The 22560-nt window shown below is 41.5% G+C and overlaps 1 protein-coding gene across 1 annotated transcript in view; it reads left to right on the top strand.

The window, feature by feature from the left end:
• The window catches only part of LOC306785940 (protocadherin-15-like), a gene marked incomplete at both ends in the record, with an annotated part of 133896 nt that overhangs the window by 84767 nt on the left and 26569 nt on the right, over window positions 1-22560 (top strand). Inside the window, 5 exons of the mRNA XM_079280524.1 lie at window positions 974-1114; window positions 2072-2184; window positions 14939-15048; window positions 16322-16462; window positions 19644-19771. Coding sequence (XP_079136650.1) covers window positions 974-1114; window positions 2072-2184; window positions 14939-15048; window positions 16322-16462; window positions 19644-19771 — 633 coding nt within the window. The remainder of the gene's footprint in view (window positions 1-973; window positions 1115-2071; window positions 2185-14938; window positions 15049-16321; window positions 16463-19643; window positions 19772-22560) is intronic.

The raw sequence follows: 22560 nt of genomic DNA, 5'->3' as shown, positions 1-22560 counted from the left end.
ACTAAGTTGACGATACAATATGTTAATTCTTTGAGCAAAGTACTTTTAACTTTATCTGCTGCCGTCACTGTAAAAGTCTTGCTACTGAAGTCACTGTATTCCACTCTTCTGTGGGAGGTGTTTTCTTTTTTTTGTCCTGACATTTTCTCCATGAAATGTTGGAAAAAACAAGTTGAAGAGCTTTTAGAGATGAGGCCCTTTTTTTTCTGAGAATCCCCTTAGTGAATTCACTCGGATAGTTTTGTAACCTCTTAGAGACGCATTTGTGTGAGTAAGCCTCCCAAGGGATCCATTTACTGCAGGACTTACCTCTCTCTTTAGCCAAATGGTTCTTACCTCGTCCCAGGGGAGCCAAATCAGTTTCAGCAAGGGGGCAAAATCTCAAAAAGAAGAGGCCCAAAGAGATGACATGAATTTTAGATGCGATTACTAATCAGGAACTGTGATTAATCTTAATCAAAGGGTCATACTAAAGTACAGGCTCTCGCGAATGAATGTAAGTGTGTTACTCTGGAGACAAGAGGGGTGGGTTTAATGGAGAAGGTTTTTATTCCAAGATGAAAGGGAAGAGGTCTGAATCAATGAATAACTGTGAGAATACAGTCGACGGCCTGATGTGGAGAGAGACCAGTAAGACATTCGGGTGGTTTTTCAGGTTACATAGAGAGAAGAGCAACCTTTTCTTACTTTAACCACTTCAGCTCTTTATGTTTAAGTTTTTCTAATTGTCGGATACATATCTATAAATATACATACATACATACATACACATGGAATTTGTGTGATGAGATTATTCAAGAGAGTATTTCTAAGCAAACAATATTGCTACTCCCTCATGGCTTTAATACATTCTACAGAACCCAATTACTTTGACACACTGTCTTCCATCTTCACAGCTTCATTTGAAAATGTGAAGGTGGGTACCAGATAAGTGGCTTGATGTGGTTCATGTTCTTCTTTCTCCTTCCTCCAGGGTACTCCGGCAAGTTTTGTCCGCTACAGAGTGGACCTGGACAGGTCGCCGTACAGCGGGAGCATCTTTGATGTGGAAGAGGTAACTGGACGAGTCATCACTAAGGTCAACCTCAATGAAGAGCCCAGTGTCACCTTCAAGGTGAGTGGTGGTGATTATCTGCTGCCCATTGTAATGTCGGTGTGTTGGACTTATATAAAAAGGAAAATGTTAAACTGTCGTTAAAAATGTCGTGAGTATGTATAAAATAGCTACAGTATATAAGCTTTCAACATTTGACTTGAGCCAATAATGATGATGGGGATCTTATGGGGGCTCTAGTAAGTATAATTGATGATTGATGAACGCTATCATAATGATAGTCATCATTAAAATCTCATCCTGTATCACAAACACGAGAAGTTATTTACAGCATGGATGCTTTCTTGTTCTCCTGATTGATGTTAAGTGCTCTGCCTGCATGTTTTAGGGGACTAAAAGTTGCACTGAAGATCAGCGGGTCAGAAATTTGCACATTGCCTTTTTAAAATCGGAGAACAGGCATTATTACTGAATTGTCTCAGTGATCATGTCATTGCTTCTCGTGTGTCTGTAATATTGAGGTTTTTTTATCGATCAAACAAATTCCCTCCCGAGTGCTCACATAAAGGCTATTTTGCAGTGGATCTGGTGCTTTGGGACAATAGCAGATGTGTTGCTTGCGCTCCAATCTTGTCTGGACACCTCTGTCCTCTTTTTGTCCTCCTCTGTTTTTCTTTAAACATTTATCTGTGTTTATTCTTTTTCCGCCTATCTCCCGCTCTCTGCCGCCTCGCTCCCCCTGCATCCCCCCCCCAGGCGCCATTCTCCACAGCCTATGAATGTAGATCAATACGTTCACACTGGCTCTCTGGGAGCTTTGCAGGCTGCTCGCCAGATCATATTTTGCCAGTCTGTTTTTATTAGGATTCCAAACATGTCGAGCAAAAATGCCTGCCAACCTCAAAAAGGTTATTATTTGTGTCGTGAGTAGTAGTATGGTAAAGAACAATAATAATTGTGTGATTGCATGTGCATGTGTGTGTGTGTTGTTTATGTGCTCTCTCCTGCCCACTGCAGTTGTTTGTGATAGCCTATGATGATGGAGAGCCTGTGAAGTCCAACGGCACTTCGGTGGAGATCACCGTTCTTCAGCCTTCCCGCATCCCGATCTTCACCCAGGAGGACTACAGGTACGTCTCCTTGACACACTGTTGATGCAGCTGCCTCTGCCTGTAAATTCACACATCAAAGAGCAGCTTAGGCTGTAGCACCCGGCAGGGAGCGGTTGTGAAAAAAGGCTGGAGTAAGTGGTGGACAAAGAATCTTAAAAAAAAACACACATTTATGTCACATCTTCCATTCAGCTTGTTATTCTATTATTTTATCTCAAGGTAAATTATATGTTCTCACTTGAACTGCCGCAAATGGCTGTGAAGTGACTATTCGTCATACATTTATTGTTTTGTGACAACGATAGCTATCTGGGCATTATTGCGCTTCCCGAATAAAGAGGCCCCGGTTTTGATTCTGTGTCTCCGTCTTTATCGCGCTGTCTTTTCCGTGCATGATTCATGAGTTATGAGTATAAATATGCATAAGAGCTTCGGGGTAGATGCTGCAGATCGTCACTGCTGTAAACCACATTTGTTTCTCTCCGAGGGTAAAGCCTCTGAGTCTATTAAGAGTCTCATTTGACAAGATTAAGTGTTTAGACTGATGAACTGGAAGAGAGAGAGAGAGAGATGCAGGATGAGGGAACATAATCTGCAGTGCTCTGAGATGACTGGCTGCTACACATGCGATATACGGCTGTACCGGGCGAGGGCTCGGTGGAGTTTGTCTGTACTGATGGTATTGTGACTCAGGAGGAGGCCAAGCAAGATGTCATTTATAATTCAAGATAAACATGGATTATTAACACTCTCCAGCTGAAGCTGCTTTGAAAAATCCTCCACGATGAGCGAATGCTAGCACTAACCGTGCTGTCGATTTTGTAACGCTGCGGTATAGGTACCTGTCTGCAGTGTTCAGGAGACTCGAGCCAGACTGAGAAGCTTCAAGGTCTGATGGCAAAGTTGCCTGACACAAAGCAGTTCTTGGGAGCTTAAAGTAAAGCTTGTTTAAAGCGGATTGTTTTCCTAAGTTGCATGTCAGTCAAAGTAGGGAGTCTTGGCAGACTATACTCTAAAACAGAATTTGATATGCATAAGACAGGGAATGTAAGGCCTGGCCAACTTGTCAACACATCAAGCGAGGTGTGCGTATCTTTGTTTGTGCACTAGTATGCCTTTCTGCCCATCTCACTTACTTCCGTGACTGTGTGCCTGTTTGTGTCAGTACTTGTGTATTTCCTAATACAGATGAGTTTGTGTGCATTGCCTACATCCTTTGTAATCCAGCACTTTGTGTGTGCGCTCACGTTCTCCCGCTGCTCAGCTTTATTCAGTGATTGATACGCGGGCACAGCGGCACAGCCGCTGAAAGGCCATTGATTAAGACTTTGAATGAGTGCTCTGTCTGACACACACACACAGAGGGTCGGGACCAAAGGCACAGACCTTTGTAAGGTGTCACATTGACAGTGCCAACCACACGCTGTGGCAGTTCTGCTGTAAATTGTGAGCCATGAAAGCATTAAGCAGGTGCGCAAGCCTCTCCCGCTGGACAAGGCTCTCTCCAGCAGAGAGCGTCCAATCTGCTCGCTCTGCGATGATCTGTCTCCTCGTTCCTCGCCTCTCTATCTCTCCCCATCGTCTTCTCCCTGAGGAACCTTCTGAGCACAAATCACTCTCTAAACGTCCACAGAAGATCTCGTCTGTCTCCGTACAGGCAGTTAGTTATGGCAGCAATCAGGTAAGCTATGCCTACAGCTCCAGAGCACACAATTAAAACAACTCAGCAGGGCTTTGGCTGACTTAATGATTTCTGCTCCTGCTTTATGGTCGGTCCCCTCCATCTGTCAGAGGGAAATGAGGGGCTCCTAGTCGTTGTTGGCTAAAATAAATGGCTTATACCGCAGTTGCTACTGTAGCAACATGTTGCCCCTTGCTTTTCAAAAAGGTTTTGAGCAAAACACCTTGTGTTGTTTCTGTGGAAATACAAATGATATGTTTAGAGTTTCACAGCCTCTCTGAAATTATCTTTAACATAATCCTTGTGGCTACACCGTATTGGGAGAGATTCTCTGGTTTTTTAGAGCCTTAACATCATCTTGATAGCTACAAAATCTGCTGCAACTTTGGCAACACTTTTGCAAAGTATCTGTGTTATAACTGTCATCATCATTCTTTATTATTTTGTTGTTGTTTTTACTTTTCTATTTCTCATAAACACTGTAGATGTCTGATACCAATTCCTTGTCACACAGTCTTGTCTTCAGCCCTGTCTCAAAAAAATACATTTTCAAAATAATGCTTTTACGACACCACTATACAAAATGTATCTTTATTAAACAGCAGGTGTTTTGCAGACATGTTTAGCTCATGATCTAATAACCGAGCACCGTCTTGGCCTTGTTTTTAACTGAAACTTGGCAAGACCAAGAAAACAGTGCAGCAGTTCTTATTGAGTCAACTTCGGTTTCATGAGCGACCTCTCGGATGGTTGGCTAAAACTAAACACGGAAAAGCAGCATTCAGTTTGTATGCACCACATATCTGGAACAAACACCCAGAAAACTTTTTCTCTCTCAGTTCTTTTAAATTCGGACTTTTCCATTCCTTGCACTGCACTGCAATGTGTATTCTACTGTTTGATTTGATTTTACTTATTTATTTGAATCTTATTTTTAGCTTCTATTTTATTTTGCATACTCTTTTTTTTAAATCCTATCTTTGTTTTGTTTTTTCGACTGTCTTTTTCTATTGACTTGTGTTTTTTATATCTTGTCTTAAAGCCTTCGTGTCTTAAAAAATGTGCTTGTGAAAAGATTTTCAAATTTATTTTCAAATAAATGTACCTTGTCTGGCCTGTGCAGTATTAGTGATGTGATGTCATTATTTGATGCATAAAGGGAGAAATTAAAGGTACAGTTTACCCTTAGATCCATGCCTTCTTTCAAATATAATGGGACTAAATGTCACAAAAATGCATTTGAAAAACTCAACAGCAATGTCTCTTTCCAATGACTTGGTTACTCAAGATAATTCACCTTCTTTCGAGCAGTTTCATGAAGGAACTGTCTTTTTTAAGCATAGTTCCTTCATGAAACTTTTCAAATGTCGTTTTGGCGCTTTTAGCCCCCACAAGCCGAGGGCCATAGATATATCCAAAAATGGCAACTTACACCAAAACGATCCAGATTGAGAGACAGCAAAACAGATAAGAGTCATACAAATATGTAGTCTTGATTTTTGGGTGAACTGGCCCTTTAAGTGACTACTTTAGCTGCATCCTACAGCAGCCCTACCACCTCCAAAAATGTTGAAGGGGCGGGGGGGGGGGGGGGGGGGTATGATTAAAGCACTGAGAACGGCTCATTTATACGGTACTCACGGACTCAACCCTTTGGGGAGGTCTTTAGCACTGGGCACATGGGAAGGGAATGAATATGTATTTTTTCCCCTGCGTGTTTGGCTGGAGATTAGGAGGGCTAAGCTGCTATCTAACATGGGCACACTATGTGAATTCCCCTCTCTTGTACTGAGGCCACTTCACTGGCCTCGGTGTTACAAACCTGTGGTCTGAGCAGTTTTCCATGCTGCTTATCTCCCCGCAGCACTTCCCCTTCTAAATCTGCTCGAAATCACATGAGACTTTTGCCTCACTGCTCCTGAGCATGTCATTTTGCTCGCCTGTTCCTTTCATCCCCCCCAAGCCTCCTCTCAGCTTATACCTCTCTCTGTCAGTTTCTCTCACACTTTGTCTTCCCTTTTCTTCTCTCCTCACTGTACAGTCAGTAGCCTTTCAAATTCACCCTCTCAGCGAGAGGGTGAATTTCTTTCTGTGTGATTCAGTGTGCCTGTGCAGACACTTGGATGCGTGCATTCCTTCATATAAAGTCCTCGCCTGATATGTGTTTTGCTCTAGAGATTAACCTATTTTGGCCCAAACGATTCTTTGCTTTTGCCCTCGTAAAACATTTCAAAAGTTGGTCTTTGTAGTGATTGAAGAGGATATCATTTGGGAGTGAAATGTCACGCCATTATTTAGTTCACTGTAGTCGCAGACAGCAGATGTTATGCCATACCAGTCACGTTGTCATGCAGTCTGTCAAATCTGAGAAGAGCACCACAGCCTATTATTGAGCAAGGCTCAAGTTGTACTGCATAGTAAACAGTGTCAACATGGAGTATTACTACAATCAACAACATGATGTCACTATATGCTTGCCCCCCCACTAATTACTCAAATTAGTGACTGCATGCTAAAAAGACTGCGGAGGCATTTTGTTTGCTCCGCCATACATCCATCTGCAAGCACATAAATCGAACATTGTCTTGGTTGCAGCCGGCACTCTTAAAGGTGCATTTTGTATGTAATGGAGAGGCGACTTTTCTCAACGTTGCCTTTTCCTATTTCTCCATTAGCCATTCTTACTCCGGCCATTATTGTGAATGTCGGTGGTAATAGCTCAAACTGTGGAATATTATACAACACGTCTCTTTCCTGCAGTTCCTTGATGTTTACAGACCATGGAGACTGCCGGTGTAAATTGTATGACCGCGGTGTGACCATTGATTTAATGTTCTCAGCGGTCCGCCTCACAAATGGCTGCACCTGAAGTACTTGAAGTAGACATGTCATGTGGCTTGAAATACCAGCCGCACTGGACTCCACAGCCATTGGCCTCTTATCAAAAAGCAATTAATTGCCAAATTAACGTCAAGGAAAAAAACTGCTTCTCATTTTAGAGGATATAAAAGGAAGAAACTGAACTCTGTCCCCTCCATCAATTCTTCCTGAGATGTGGAGGAAAATAGCATTCATCATTTTGAGAGAAAACAAATCCATCCATATCATTTCTAATTCAGACACGGCTACAATTCTCCCATAATTAGGCAGATGCCATGCTTTCATAGCATACAGCTCTTTTATTGGCTGCCTTCTTGGAACTGTTGTCCTGCCAGACGTACACACAAGTGATGGAGGTGCTCACAGCCTACTCGTTTATGCTCATTGCCAGGCATTAAAAGGGTTCGCTGTAAACCCTATACAGCGTGCTCTCCCACACACTGCCGTCATGCCTCACTGCAAACATACATTGATAAAAGCAAACCTCAGCCCTCTCTTATTTCTTTCTATTCATCCATCCATCTATCGTCCCATCCTTCCTCTTCTGCTATAAGGTGTGGAGCGCTCTCATACTTCTGAAGGGCATGATTGATTTTCAGCCACAGGTTTGAATCTGCTTCCCTGAGTCTTGAACCTCTAAGCATCAAGAGTGTACTGACCTTTCACTTGTCTCTGCTAAGTAGGCAAGCATCACTTTGCTGTCGAACAGCCGCCAAGTCACACTCCTAGCACGCATCCCACATGTCTCAGCTAAAGGTCGGTGCAGAATGCCAGGGAAGAAAAGCAAGATGACCTATTATTAAAGGCTAACTTCCCGGATAATTATCAGTAAGTATAAACAGTATGTGTGGATGCAAACGATCTAATCCAGTGCATGCTGCTGACTAATTATAGTGTTTGTATTTGGTCTGAATGGCTATTTCCTGCTAGAAAGCTGAGCAGCTACATTATCCAATATTACTGAGAGTGGTGGTGAAGTTGGACGTTACTGCATGAGATGTTGTGTAAGCTTTTTAAAAAATTTTTTTTTTTTTTTGTGTGGCTCAAGGTGGGGCCATGCCCCATTGCCCTCTGTTGACCTGCCACCTAATTGAACAGAACAAGGGAGGAAAGCAATACAACAGCGTAAATGTGAGAGACAAGTGCAAGTCAAGGGTTTTATTTACACAAATTCCAATGTTCAGGACAAACGCATCATTTTCCTCAACACACATTTAATAGGTAACATGGCAAAATAACAATATTTCTTTGCTGTGAGTGATTTAAGATCAGAATTTATATTTGAAATGATATGACAAATAGTTATGACTTACGTTTGTATCTCTTTTGTAAATGACTACTATGGACATCACCTAATAAACCAGTAAAGGTAAAATGAAACAGTTCAACCCATTCACATAATGGCACATTCATGTCATATTGGAATTATCATCATTCCCGACACACCAGTAATAATTACTCAATTTCTTTCTGAAAGCTCGACTCTATCTGACTTGTCCCCGAATCATTTGGAAGTCGAAGAGTCCATCACTCAATGTGAGTCAACCAAAATGTAATGGATTTGGTATTATGTTGTCAATGCACAGTATTTAAATCCAGTAACAAGACCTTCTCTGCAATCTTGAAGACATGATTTCTGTGGGCCGGGCCTCCTGGTGTTGGTGTGGTGGAATAGATCATCTGTGCAGGAGCAGTAATTTGACAGTAAAACACGCAGGATGGCATCGGTACCTATATGGCACCGTGTATATCACTTTGCAAGCCTCAATGGCCGGGCCAGTTTGGACAACACATGCATTCACCAGCATCCAGACATTTGACGGCCAGGTCTCCTCTCGTGTGCTAAATGACCCAGTGGATGATATGTGAAGTCATGTCCCGTGGGCTCACATTGCTAAGCTGGCACACGGTGTACCACTGTCTGGCTGCACAGTAAATGTTGTTTCTCCAGCTTTGCTTACGTTTTCCATCTTGCCCTCCGGAAGATATTTTTGATTGAAGCCCCCTTTATTTCTCATGGACCTCAGAAAAAGGGCTCAGTGTGAATACAAAAGAAGCTGTGGGTCTGGTGTGGCAAGATAAGTGATCAGAGGAATAGCTCAGGGAGGAACATGACCAGACGAGGGGTTGTAAACATTTATTTTTCTTGTTTCATAGAACACAGTGGTTTAATGTGAAGACTTGCATTGTTTCATGTCAGAGGTGGTGGATTTCTGAGATGTTTGTGAGAACCAGAGCGTTTTAATTGTGTGCAAAATCCTCTCAGCCAGCGAGTCAGCAGCTCATAAACATTATGCGCTAATATCTGCTCGTGTTGAAGTTAATTTACAACTGAGAGAGCATTTGCTGGAGGAGGTGATGAATTGTTCATTTGTACAGAATTTTAAGAATTTGAGGAAGCCTCGATTGGCATAGATAAAACGTGTAATGATAGTCTGGAATGTAAGTAGCTAGGGATAATGTTGTGTTTGAAAGCTGCAGGGCTTTGATACTTAGAATAAGCTGTTCAGTGCTAGGGAGCTCGAACAGCAAATTTACACTTGTTATGCAAAACACAAATATATGTGACACTGAAAACAGTGTCACATATATCTACCGATCAGTATCTACTGTATCTAACCTTTCTGTAATCGTTTACGTGTACCCTGCCCATGCCCTGCACTCTGATGGTGTACAAACACATATGCATCATATAAACAGCTTTCCATACAATCCCCCAGAATGCAGTAGGACCTTTTATCTACCATCACACTTTACCCTGTATTATAATGTACATGGATTATTTTTTTTTTCTTCAGTAGCAGTTTTGTATTTGAGTGGGCAGATCTCTTGTGGAGGATGTGTGCTTATGCATCCTTTAAGAAGTATTAATGCAATTGAATCTGTACTTTCTAACAGGCTGATGCAGTAACCTTTATCCCGCTGGGCCATTGTGGATGTTGCTTTCACAGTTGGGTGTTTTTTTATCCACAATGGCAGTACCAAGAGGCTGGCTGTTAGACCCTGCACTATTTTCCAAAACCTTTCGAATATCTTGAGTGGTTTCAGAATATTGTAATAGCTATTTTTATCTCTGTTTCCCCGTTTACCTTTCTCCATTTCTCCTCTTGCCAACATAACCTATAATCTTTAATACCACAGCTCAAACATTAGGATAACATTACAGGAAATGGGTGACGGTTTATCTCAGCGTGAACTTTGATTTGAATGGACTGCAGTCCTGGGAAAAAAGGAAAATGCGTTCACTGAAGTGTAATGCTGGGCAAGGATTGACATTTAGCACATAAATATGTTAAAGACTCGGTTGCATGGTAAGAAACCAATGTTTTTCTCAAAGAACAGTTATGCATTTTTGAAATGACACACACGATACAGTATTTACAGTTGCTGGCTTAGATTTGTACAATAAAATACAGTTTCTAACATCTGGAACTGGGATGTTGTGATTAAAATGCAATACTTTAGTAATGAGCCAGTCATTGTTTCTGTTATATAAGATCATGAATTTTGAAAACCCGTAATAAGATTAAGGTTAAAAGGCTGGTTCTTATGTACATCATGCTGTGTGACTAAGCCGACTTTGCCTTTGCTGTCAAAATCACTTAGAAATGTGATTTTTTTAAAGAGACTAAGTGATTTTTATAGAGAACATGAGTTCTGGACTCAGCAATGTTTTTCATTTTTGTCTGCTTATGTTCGAGGAGGCGCTGAAATGCATCCCTTATGTGTAATTTGTTTTAAATCAGAGGAGTCTGTTTGTCACTCTCCCAATATGCTTCCAGGCAGGAACAAACAAGTTAACACCAGGGTGACATAACAGCGAGCTAACAAACTCTCAAGCACATATCGCCCTCTAACAGTCAATGAATTAGGCTGATTCATAATTGCTGAACGAAATGTGCCATGCAATACCACCATCAGTAGTCAGGCAGAAATGTGCTGCAACACATTTGCAAGTGCATATATACGTATGTATATGGGCATCCACATCCGCCCGATGTGTATAATGTTTGCTTGCGTGCACATTAAAGTTAAATGACTGATATCCGTCTTTGTTGTTGTTCAAGACCTTTATCCAGCACTGGATCCACACATTCACCAGATGAACACTGAATTAATCAGAGACTTGAGCACAGCGAAGGTCACTCCTTGTATCTCCCCTCGTGTCCATCGGCGCTCGTACACTCTGTGATGCAATCCGTGCATAGAGAGGGGAAAGCAAGGTAGAAAGAGAGTCAACGCGGTAACAGAGGCCCCTGCGGTGCACGATAAGGTTTCTACGCCTCTGCCTTGTCTCGTAAGCATCACTCAGCCATTGGCCCTGGGGCAGAATGCTCGCTGGCACCTGTGTGCCGCCCGCGCTTCTCAGTGGCATGTCATCCACCTTCTCTCATGTTGACACCAAGACTCTCTGCTGCTGCGTGTAGACATATCAGCATCTTTCCCTTCTCTTTATCTCCCCCTCTCTCCCCCCCCCCCCCCCCCTCTCTCTCGGATGGGATTTTTCCTCATCGGAATATTAAAGAAATGAAAAGTGTCTTTGGCCCCGCTCAGTAGTACATGGTATTGCATAATGCATAGTTGAGTCTTTGAATTCGCCCACCACTTGACTCTTGAATACACAATTTATTTACCTTCTCCGGTATCTTCAAGTCTCAGTATGTCTGCCACCTCATAACGCCCTCCATTTAATTATCAGATGTTATTGGAGTGCTTGTGCACAAGCAGCTATTTAGATTGTTGTTCCTCTTTGACATTGTGTGTGCCTACTATAGACACATCTGTCTATTTTTATTTTCGTCTGCTCTTCTGTCTGTCTATCTACCAATATCTACTGTATCCAACCTTTCTGTGTTCATGCGACCCCTTAATACTAATCTGCACACATCATACGCCTTTACACCGCCCTCTGCATTTCTCAGCAGCTTACAACCCTCAGGCAGAGCTACTTTGTAGGGAAGTGATAAGATGTCAGCTCTGCCTCTTCCTGGCAATCACATCACGCAGCCCAGTGCTGGCTTCACACAGAAGTTCCTAGCCCACTCACTCAAAGAACATAATGAGTGGGTGAGCACAGGTTACACAGCCTTCCTCCAGACTACAGTTTTACCAAAGCTGCAACCGCCAGAGCAGATTGCTCCAAGAAAATGAAATATTTTGGAAAAGGCCCAGAATCTCTGTAGAAAGGCATAGGGCCTCATGCAAGAACTACTTGTCCAAACAGATTTGTTCCTAAGGGGCACGTCCATGAGAATTAGTGACATTCACCAATTTCAACAATCTTCTAGTATCCACTGTTCTTTTAGGAATCACCTATTGTGTAATAATCTGGAATCTCTCTCTGTGATTGTCACATCCCCTTGACTTCCTTTAATGATGGACTGCTTTGCTTTAGAGAGCCGCGTCTAACTTCATGTCAATCTATTCACGACCCATGCTGTATTTCGTCTGCTGAAGTTGTAAAGTTCTTATCTTTTTTGAGTGACACCTTTTTTTGTGAATGGCTGACTTGTTCTGCTCCTCTCACCCTATATAGTAATCTGGAGTCATTGAGTATGCTAATGTCCAAATCTCATGAGTGCAAACCTCCTCAAGAACAGGTGATGTTAATCAGATTGAAAAGAGCAATTTACTTTTCTGCAAATGGGCTGGGAGCAATCGTACGACCAAATCGATCATATTTTCTTGTTGTCTGCCATATCTGGTGGTGATTTTGAAAGTGGCTATTTATAACACAGCAAGGCTCAAAAATAAGTGTTTTCGGGGGTATTTGTTTCGAGGGTCTTTCAACCTATAAAGCTCAGCTGGAGTGGTTGGTGCTTGCCTCCACCTCAGCTTAACTCAAGCGTCACACTGAGGCCCAAATTTGTTTTTCTGGCTGCAATAACTGCCAAGAATGGGTTGAGCAGAGAACCCTGCTTCAGGCTTCAGACATGCTACACATGTGGTTGAAACTTCCTGGCTTCCACATTAAATGGCTTAATGTTCCTTAATGCCACAGAGACAGCAATTATTCGGTTACAGACCCAACAGTACACCTAGAGGGAAATTGATCAGAAGTAATTTGGTATTATCCAAACAACACATTATTCACACGTCAATAAAGGCACTGTATGTTTCGTGAAATGCTTTAGGAGCACATTAGGTTCACTGCAGCACACTCTCAACAACATTACCTCCAAGGATGGTTATATCACCCACTGTCCAGGAGAATAACTCGATTCTTCCAGAATTATTCTCAACCCAAAATTTCCTTGGGGAATGTTTGTCTCGAGAGAGACGGTAAGCGCCGTTCTTAAGATGGATAAACGGATCTTTTTTTACTCAAATGTCCTTCAAGAACTTCCGTTTGCACCTGTGTTTGCCTTTGAGAGAGGTAAACACATATTCTAAAGTGACTGTTATACGTGCCAACTGTCCTCCCGTGAAGACGGTGTCATTTATTGCCTTGACACCTGCATATCTTTCTGCAAATGCTCTGCTTCTGTGCGAATGAAGCTCGTCCCTCTCTTCCTCTTCACCCTTCGGAAATTGTTTCAATCGCCCTTGTGAAACCTCCCACAGCTGCATTTATATATAAAATAACAATTAACCCTGATGGAGAAATTTTGCCTGACCGCGTTTTTGTTCTTTGGACAATTTCATTATTCACGAAGTAAAATGTGTTGCAGCTGAGGGGTCAGCAAAGACTCGAGAAGTCGAAGCATTAAATACAATGTTACAGTATAAATATGGACCGGAGGCATCTAATCGCCTCCAGTCTATGTTAATAACACAAACTGCCAAAATAGTCTTCTCCCAAAAATACCCCATAACACTGACGTTGACTGTATAATAGAATCTGACTGTCACAGATTATGCTGTGAATATTACTCCCACGACGATGTCACCGATTTCTTCCTGCTGCTGTGAATAATAATCAAACTTTAAATGAAAACTGCAAAAGAAACCGTACCACCATGCGTGCACAAACGAGTACACACCTCGTACGCAGAGACGAGAGTATAAGTGAGAAAGTAGTATCGTAAGTCACAGTGAGATGACATTATCATCTTAAATCTGCCCGTGCTGACACCCCGCCAAGACAGGGTTCCCTGCCATTTATGGCAGCAGTTATTCCTGTGGAGAGTGGTGACAATCATGCTGGAGATGATTACCCACTATTACGCCTAATACTCAAGTATAGTCATTAGCTGTTACAAAGTCTCACTTATCAGTGAAAAAAACGCTCAAATTGTTTCACAGAATAATTCGTGCTGCATTAACGAATCGAATATTTTGCTTGGATATTTGTTTTTTGTTTGATTATAAAATAGTCTACGTGGAAGAACATTATATTCAAAACAGTTGAATTAATAAATAGACAAGCAATTAAAAATGTATTGTTGAATTGACATTTTTATGTGTGTATCAATATATTTCTGTCAATTCCATGTTTAATTAAGCAGCTTGACCTGGTCAGGGTTTAAGCCACGAATGCATAAGCAGAGCAGCCTAAACATGCGTTACACCGACAACTTCCTCCAGCTCCCTCCTGGTGAAAACCCCAGCGCTCTCCGGGAAAGCTGAAAGATCGAATTCTTCCATAATATGCAGGGTCTGTCCTGGTGTCTCCTCCCAGTGGGTTGTTTCCGAAACCCGCCCGTCAGAAAGTTGTCGAGGGGTATCCTCGCTAAGAGCTCAAACGAGCTCAGATGGTTCCCTTCAACACAAAGGAGCAGCGGCTCAATACAAAGGTTTTCTTGAACCGCTGAACTACTCGCATTATCAAGTCGAGTAAGACCAGAGAGACCTCATCTCAGCTGCTTTAATCTTCAATCTCATTCTTGCGGTCACTACCCAAAGCTCTTGACCATAGTTGACGGCAAAAGGCTGAGCTGAGAAATGAGAGCTGTGCTTCATGGCCTTACCTCCACACTCAGATACAAAGCCAGCACTCACCTTCTGAGTGTTCTTATCCGACTCACTGCGTGGTTATTGTTGAATGAATATGTGGGAAGATATGGCACCAGTCCAAGCAGTTCTGAATTATTTATTTATGAGTCATATTGTTTTTATTCCAAACATTGTATTCTTTCTTAAACTGTACATAGATATACTGTAGCTTATATGACAACCTTTGTATTCATCTTGACTATTTGTATACTGTATCTGTGAAATATGCATCTCTATTGATGGCTGAGTTATGATTTGTGTTCTATGTTTTTCCAGGTTTCCTCTGGTTAGTGAGCTGGCTCCATTTGGCACACCGGTGGGGACTATTCTAGCTGCTGCTGTCAATCAAACCATCTTCTACTCCATTGTGGCAGGAAATGAACGAGGTAGAGTATCTGCTACAGATCATATACAATTAAGTCTTTTTTCAAAGTACAAAATGTTGTTAACCAACACTCCTAAAAACACACTCACTGAAATTATATAGTAGGCGCTGAGTTAGTGCGACAAAGCCCTCTTGGTCCTATTTTTCGTTTATTTTTCTACATAAAGCAAACACATTTTTTGTCAACTTGTCAACTTCAAGCCTTTTGTCCAGACTGCAGACTGCAGATGTCCACAAACCATATTTTATATATTTTATAACAAAACTTTTATTGTAATTTGTGCTTTTACTAACAGCAAAAGGTACAGAAACCAATTCTTAAATACTTAATTTGAAAATTGCAAGCTGCACGTCATAGCCGTAGGGTTTGTCCCGTCTTTGTCTGGAAGTAGAATGTTTTGACATACTTGCCGCTCTAGACTGCTTTTCACACTGAAATGAAGTCTGAAGAGCATCATTTCACCCTGGGAGAGAGCGAGAGAGAGCACAAGACAGGTGTGAGGTTAGCTCAGGCGTTTAGGACAAAAGTCGGAGACGCTAGCTCTGCGCTGGAGAGAGCAAAGAGTGCAGTAGGAAGCTGTCAGTCAGTAACTCCTTCCCACCATGCACCTCACATGGACCCCTGAGCTCGAGTCACTTTTCCTCGTGGAAATCGCAGGCTCGAGACCTAACGAGAGGGCTCTATTTCTACCTCCAGACCCCTTGCAGTAATATTCTCAGGAAAATCAAAAGCATTCTGAATTTTGAAGCATGGCCTTTTTACATAGCCAAATGTATTCCTGTGATTTTAGATTTTTATTTGTCTGTGCTTACACTCAACATTTGTTTTAAAGACGCTGTTAAGGCAGCCTCCATGAGAATTCATGAAGGTTCTTTTGTGATTACAACTGCTGTGTTTTATTCACTCTTTTTCTTTACAGCACATGTGTCAAGATGTACAACTGTGTTAGCATCTGGATAATTTAACTCACCATTGTTGCAGGTTCTTTGTGTGAAGGGTGCTAAAAAGGCCCCATTGAGCTTCACACTGAAGGACCAAGATTAAAGAGCCTGTGAGGGAGTATAACTGCAGTCAGTTGTAATACATGCAGAGTCACGTTTTACCAATATTGACCCGGAGATGTGTTGTGCCAAGAGTGCAAACAAAGCCGAGCCATATAGCTCTGATCAGAACACTACTGTATGTCCAGTATTCAGTGCGTTCATCCATACTTATCTCCTAGTTTTGTCTTATGTCCACTCACCTCATGTGCTCTGATATTGTTTGTGTCTAGGTCATTTTCAGGTGAACAACAGGACCGGTGTCATCTCCATAGCTAAACCTTTGGATTACGAAAATGTGACCAGCTATGTATTCCGGGTCCAGGCAGACTCTATGCTGGTTGTCATGGCCAACCTGCGGGTGCCTTCTAAAAGTAAGAAATAGCATCCAATGAATGGGTGAATAAGGAGGTTGTGTTGTAGGAAATCAGGGATGAAATTCTGTTTCATATTATTCCAGATGCTGCATTTGTATTTAATCATATTAATCCCTCACTGTGACAGACTATGGTTAAACACAGTTAAAAAAAAATTATGTTTGCAGCCTATTTTTAACACTCATATTTATATTCATTTTTACCTGCATTATATATGTTTGTACGTATGTGTGGATTGTTACATGCTTAATTCTGCGCCCTTCACACATTAAATCTATGTCTGCTACCGACACTGATTTGGATCAAGACCAGGAAAACATTGTGTCACAGTGTGCATAGCTGCACTTTTATGCTTTATGCACTGTTGCCTTTCTTCACTGCACTGATCCATCTGTATACTTGTTGGCAGGTTTACTGCAGCCTGTAATTGGTTGTTCAGTTTCCCACTTCAGTCTGCTTGTTTGTCTGACTCTATGTCTGACCACGATGGCATTTTCACACATTCAGACTAAGATGAATTGTGTTATTATTTGAGTGACTATGCTGCATTACCAGCAGTTTTTTTTACTATTCCTTTGTGGAATTACTCAATGCTTTAAGTATGTGGTTAATAATTGAACACCCTCCCTCCGCTCTACCCGCAGAGCACTGGCTCTTTGTCGAGCTGGCGATGCTAGACGGCGAGTAATATGAAAAGTTGAGTGTGATTATGTAGAAATATCAAGTCTGTGATAAATGCATCGACATTTAGAGACTCTATCAGTGATGGCGATTGTTAGAAATAACCTTAAAATATGATTTATCTCTATCTTTAAATCGCTATCTGCTTAAAAAGCAGCTTATCATAAATCACGAAAGACCTGTCTGAATTCGTCGCAAAGGTCTAACGATCAGAAACAGCCCATTTATTTTAATTAAGGAAGAACTCCCCCAAAATGAGGGTGGGTGACAAAAGATTAATCATTACAAATTCTCATATAGTTTGTTCCCTTTCTGAAGGCCTCTGTGTGCTAGTGACCGCATCCAAAAGGCGACGCTAAAAGCCTGCTGTCACAGTCTCATCCTGGCTGCGTCCAACTGCTTCCCCGATCTCTGTCCAAGACTGCAGTGTGTCTTTGGCGTGTCTTTGTAGTCCAAGCACGACGGGGGATAACGCCGCATATGTTCACCCCTCAAAGCCATGTATGACGTTGCACTCGGTTGTACACCCCAACAAAGTCATGGAAGTACTTGAAGAGAGTCGGAGAGACAAGTTCACATTTACATTGTATCATACCTGGGCCAATTGCTGTGTGTAGCGGGCGTTCATTTGTCGGACGCACACGCGGTCAGAAGTGAGGTTTAGACGATGTTTGATAGTTCGCATACTGAGCCCTTCAGACAACGCTCTTTTTTTTTTTGACCGTGCTTCAGCTGGAATATCATTGGGCTTGTTTGTGGACCGTGAAATTTAAATTATCAGCTCATTACTGGACTGATTTGTCAGATATATTAATTGTAACCCTGTTAAGACTAGTACACTGTATATGTACGCATAAGCCTGCATACCCCAACATTTATATGTACACATGTAATAAAATCAGAGAGAAAGTCTTCAGACCTCTTTTTTCCATCCCCTGGAGTCCTCCCTCTGCGCCTCGCACTCCAGCTTTTGTGCCTGTAATTTGATGTGCTGTGTTTTTGTTTGTCCAATTCCCCTGGTGCATCCTTAGCGCCAATGCCACATGGCTTTACATTTTTGCATGCCGCCAGAAGAATGATGGTCCTTGACACTGCATATTTTTTCCCTAAACTGCATTGTTGGAAGGATGCTGTATGTATTTATGCTGTTCATTGCATAGGTGTAACTGTGACAAATTAGGGGGCACACATCTTTATTCTCAATATATGTGTGTTTTCCTCTTTAAAGGGGCAGGATTCATATTTTACAAGCCTCACAAAAAGACCAGTTAACCAACAAATGTATTTTTAAAACACCAAATGATCTGCCTCCTTTCCCCATTTCTTATTTCACAATGTTTTCTCTAACCCCTCTCCTTGATTATTGGCTGCCCTTCAAATTTGTATTTCCTATAATGTGCATATCGCTTGCCAGTTTAGCTTTCAGAGCCTTTTATTTAGTGCAGCAGCAAGTTGTCCGGTAAACAAACTCAACAATAAATGATGCGAGGTAGACCTAACTTAACATTAATGGCTTCGTAGCCAAGATTTCATCATCATTTTTATTGTTTCACAGAGCCATATTTTACTCAGTGTGAATGTTCTCAGTAATTGGTTGGTAAACTAAATGCAAACTTGCTCAGGTGTTTTTCTGATCTACTTGTCGTGGGGCAGTGAGAGAAAAAGTCATCAACACACTTCAGACCCAGTTTCTCTCGATTCAAAATATTTGCTGTCATCAAAACAAACTTCACCTCCTCGTTATTGACTCAAAGTTGTACGCTTCACCAAAATAGCTGCTGACACTGTTTCCTTGGAAAGGGTTGAGTTAGGACTAAGGGAACTTGTGTTTCTTTACAGCATGGAATTACAAATCCACTTTAAAAAATCGTTGCAGCTGAAAATTGCGAATAAATGAAGAGGGGTATTACCAAATTCACTCAGTCCACTTTCGGTCAAAATGAAAACAAGCAAATAGCATCAATATTCCCACGTTTTTTTCAGTCCGATTTTAAAATCTGACTCCCCAATTTATAAATAAATGAAATTGATTTTATTGGCAATGGCCAGCCACAGGATCTTATTTTGAAGACATACTGTGAAGTTTTCAGCAATGATTAACTTTCAAAATATTCTGGGAAGTGATTTCAAGCTGTCTTTTGAAGTTGTGGACCAACTGATGACCATGAAAAACAAATTATATTGACATGACAATTTTGAGGCTAAGTTATGCAACATTTGATCAACGCCAGTTCGGATGACTTCAGAGATGTGTTTATTCAACAGCTAGTGGCCGTGACGACAAACTTTCTGGGCACGTGTGTCCCAATTCTTATTCTGTGAGGATGCAGCAAACCGTGGCTATCAGATGCTTGTAGTTTTAAGTACACAGACTGGAGTTATTTGTTTTCTGCTTCACATGAATTGAAGTGACGTTAAGCCTTATACTATGCTATATACTAGATCTCTATAACCCCAAAGGATTTGAAAGCATTCTGTTGCCATTTGCTTTTTGCAGCCAACACTGCCAAGGTGTTCATTGAGGTGCAGGATGAGAACGACCACCCTCCCGTCTTCTCCAGGAGGCTCTACATAGGCGGCGTGACGGAGGACAGCAAGATTTTCAGCACTGTGCTCAAGATAGTGGTAAGAAAACATCAGCTTTGGTCTTCTTGTTGGTTTGTGCCTGACTCTGGTCCCACATCTTCAACACTTACCCTGCAGCCATGGTGAGATAATTCATTCAATCTGCTCTCTGCAACACAGTTTCATCTCCTCCCACTATCACTCGCTACATCTCTCCATCAGAGTGAGTTGAACGGTGTAATCCCAGTATGTTCACAGAAACATTATCAGCCTGCTCTGCCAAGGAGGTTTCACTTCGTCATCATGTGTACTACACTGTATGTCTGGTTTCTGTATGCGTGGGGGGGGGGGGGGGGGGGGTGTTGGTGTGTCCTCAGGCTTGTGTTTGTGTTCAAAATCCTTGATGTGCCGGTGTGCTGAATGCCTACCTTGAATGTCAGCACTACAGCTGACAAACAGTCATGCATTTAGGTCAATGTGTCACGGCAACAGATTTGTGATTTTGTCAGTCTTTCGGTGTTTGTTGGGGTTATGTGTCTAGTTTGTCTTAACAGGGTGTCTTATCTGTAATTGAAGTACACAGTATTTAAATACAACCATGCAAAAATCTAATTTCCACTTTTCAAAATCCTATTTTTGTCCCCCACACCTTTAATGTGTCGGGTGGATTTAATACAAAATTCTGTGAATTATCCTTCTCTCCAGCCACCAAAGCTTATGTCATTAACAGTTTTAGGTCAGGAATTTGATATCGATTATATTTTCCGCCCACGATCAACCCAAACATCTCTGCTTTCAATGTCAGTGAACAAGCGTCATCAGCTTGACTTTGCCGCCATAGTAATAGCGGTGCCACTAGAGAGCACAACGCATACTGTACATATCAGCCGACGGGTGTGTTTCACTTTTTCTATCCCCCAGAACACGACTTAGTGTAGCATGACCAACGCCAAGCTCCGTCTTTAATGTGATGCTACTCTGTGATGCCTATAATCAGGACTTTGTTGTTGCAATTTAGCTGAAGGAAATTGTTGGGCCACAACTAACCTGTACCTTGAAAGCTGATTTTCAGCTGAGTGTCATCCACCTAACGACAGAAAATAGAAATGTGTCGAAGTGGAGAAATATAAATAGGTATACGGTGGTGTTTCTTCATTTGGTGTAATTTTAGCAAACTCCGGGTCATTTGCCTGTTTGGTTCGAGACTTTTACGCTGCATAAGAATGATGAAAAATCATTTCAACTGCATGTCACTGTGTTGTGGTCACAACACAGCACAGACTAACAAGATAGTAATAGTGCATTATGGAAGACCTTTTCAAATATTTAGAAGCTGAACGAAACTTAATTGTGAGGAACTGTATCTTGTAACTGTAGTTTAAATGTAACAGGGAACTGGCCAGAAACATGGGAACTTTGCAGTATTATGGACGCCAATGGTGTCTTGAGAATAGTTAAGGAAAGATGAAGAAGGTGTAATATACAGCAGGCAAGCAGGAGTCCAAAGGTCATGAAGGGAGATTCATAGAAAGTATTTAAGACCTTCCAGCAGCTGGGGAATTCAGCCTAAATCATCAAAGGATACAGAGGAGGGAGCTGTCACTCAACCTTTAAATCCCCATGAGAATTTATTTTGCTCTCTAAAAGTAAAAGATTGGAATACCAGGGGTAGCCGGGGATTATATTCATTTTATTGATGGTCTCAAATAAAAGTCATGGGTTGCTTTTTCTGCAGGAAATGAGCTTATCCTTAATCTTTATGTTGTAACTTTAAAAAGAAAAAAAAGCTCTCATAGGACAGAAACATTTCTCCAGGGCTTATTTAAACTGTGTGACTCATTCTTTACTGCATTTGACAACTCCAAACATGGGCACTGGAGGAGATTCAGCATAGAACCATTATTCAGTGCATGATCATTGTGTGGTTGGATGTTATAACATCAAACAGAGAGGTTAAAGTATTCGTCTGACACACGTGTATGTCCATGCACGTGATATGAACTTTTTTCAATTCTTGCTAATTCAATTGGTTAAAGTACGAGCTCAGTGTGCATTTTTTTGGACGGTCTCATTCATGATCCTATTGTCATATGTATCTGGTTAATAATCGCATAAGGGCTTTGTTATTTAAAAACTAGAGATTGATTTAACTCAATCTACCATTTAAACAGATACCCATTGAGAAATGTCAAGGGGACTGTAACTAATAGAACTTTGGATAGACATCTTGATTTTCCAGAGCAGGAAATGCACAGGTGTAACTAATAACATGAACAATGAATCAGGTCCATTTACTGTTAGTGTCCCAGGATGCCATACCAGGACCCTGTAACTGGCCAATGTAAATGGGATGGAGAAAATAATAATGAATTTGGCATGGCTGCCATTCAATTGAATTACTTAGAATGTGTTTTAACTGAAAATACATGTCATTTGTTACAATAGCAATTCAAAATCGGATGTTGTGTGAGAGAAGAAATGTGTAAAAATAACGATGTACAAACTGAAACCTGAAAAACATGGCTTGAAGTCATGGGAGCTTTCAGATAAGGAATGATGACGATAATTAGAAAATATGCCCAAGACCTCTGAATATGTAAAAAACATATCTCGTGTCGGCTCAGATGTACAGTAGATCATCAATGACTAAACACAGTGGCTTCAACCCCTCGACCAGCTCAGAATCCCTTTCCCGCCTTTCCTTTAACTTGGAATAGACACCAACGTGTAGAATTATGGGACAAGTGCTATCTATGATTTCCCCTGGGCCGAGGCTTCTTTGGAGTATGGCTGGTGAGAAGTGTTTGTACTTGACTTCATCAGTAACACGGCTGAGCGCTGCTTCCTCT

The sequence above is a fragment of the Melanostigma gelatinosum genome, assembly GCF_949748355.1.
Source record: "Melanostigma gelatinosum genome assembly, chromosome: 12".
Lineage (NCBI taxonomy): Eukaryota > Metazoa > Chordata > Actinopteri > Perciformes > Zoarcidae > Melanostigma > Melanostigma gelatinosum.
The sequence above is the reverse complement of the archived record's forward strand: the minus strand, read 5'-3'. Positions and strand labels throughout refer to the sequence as shown.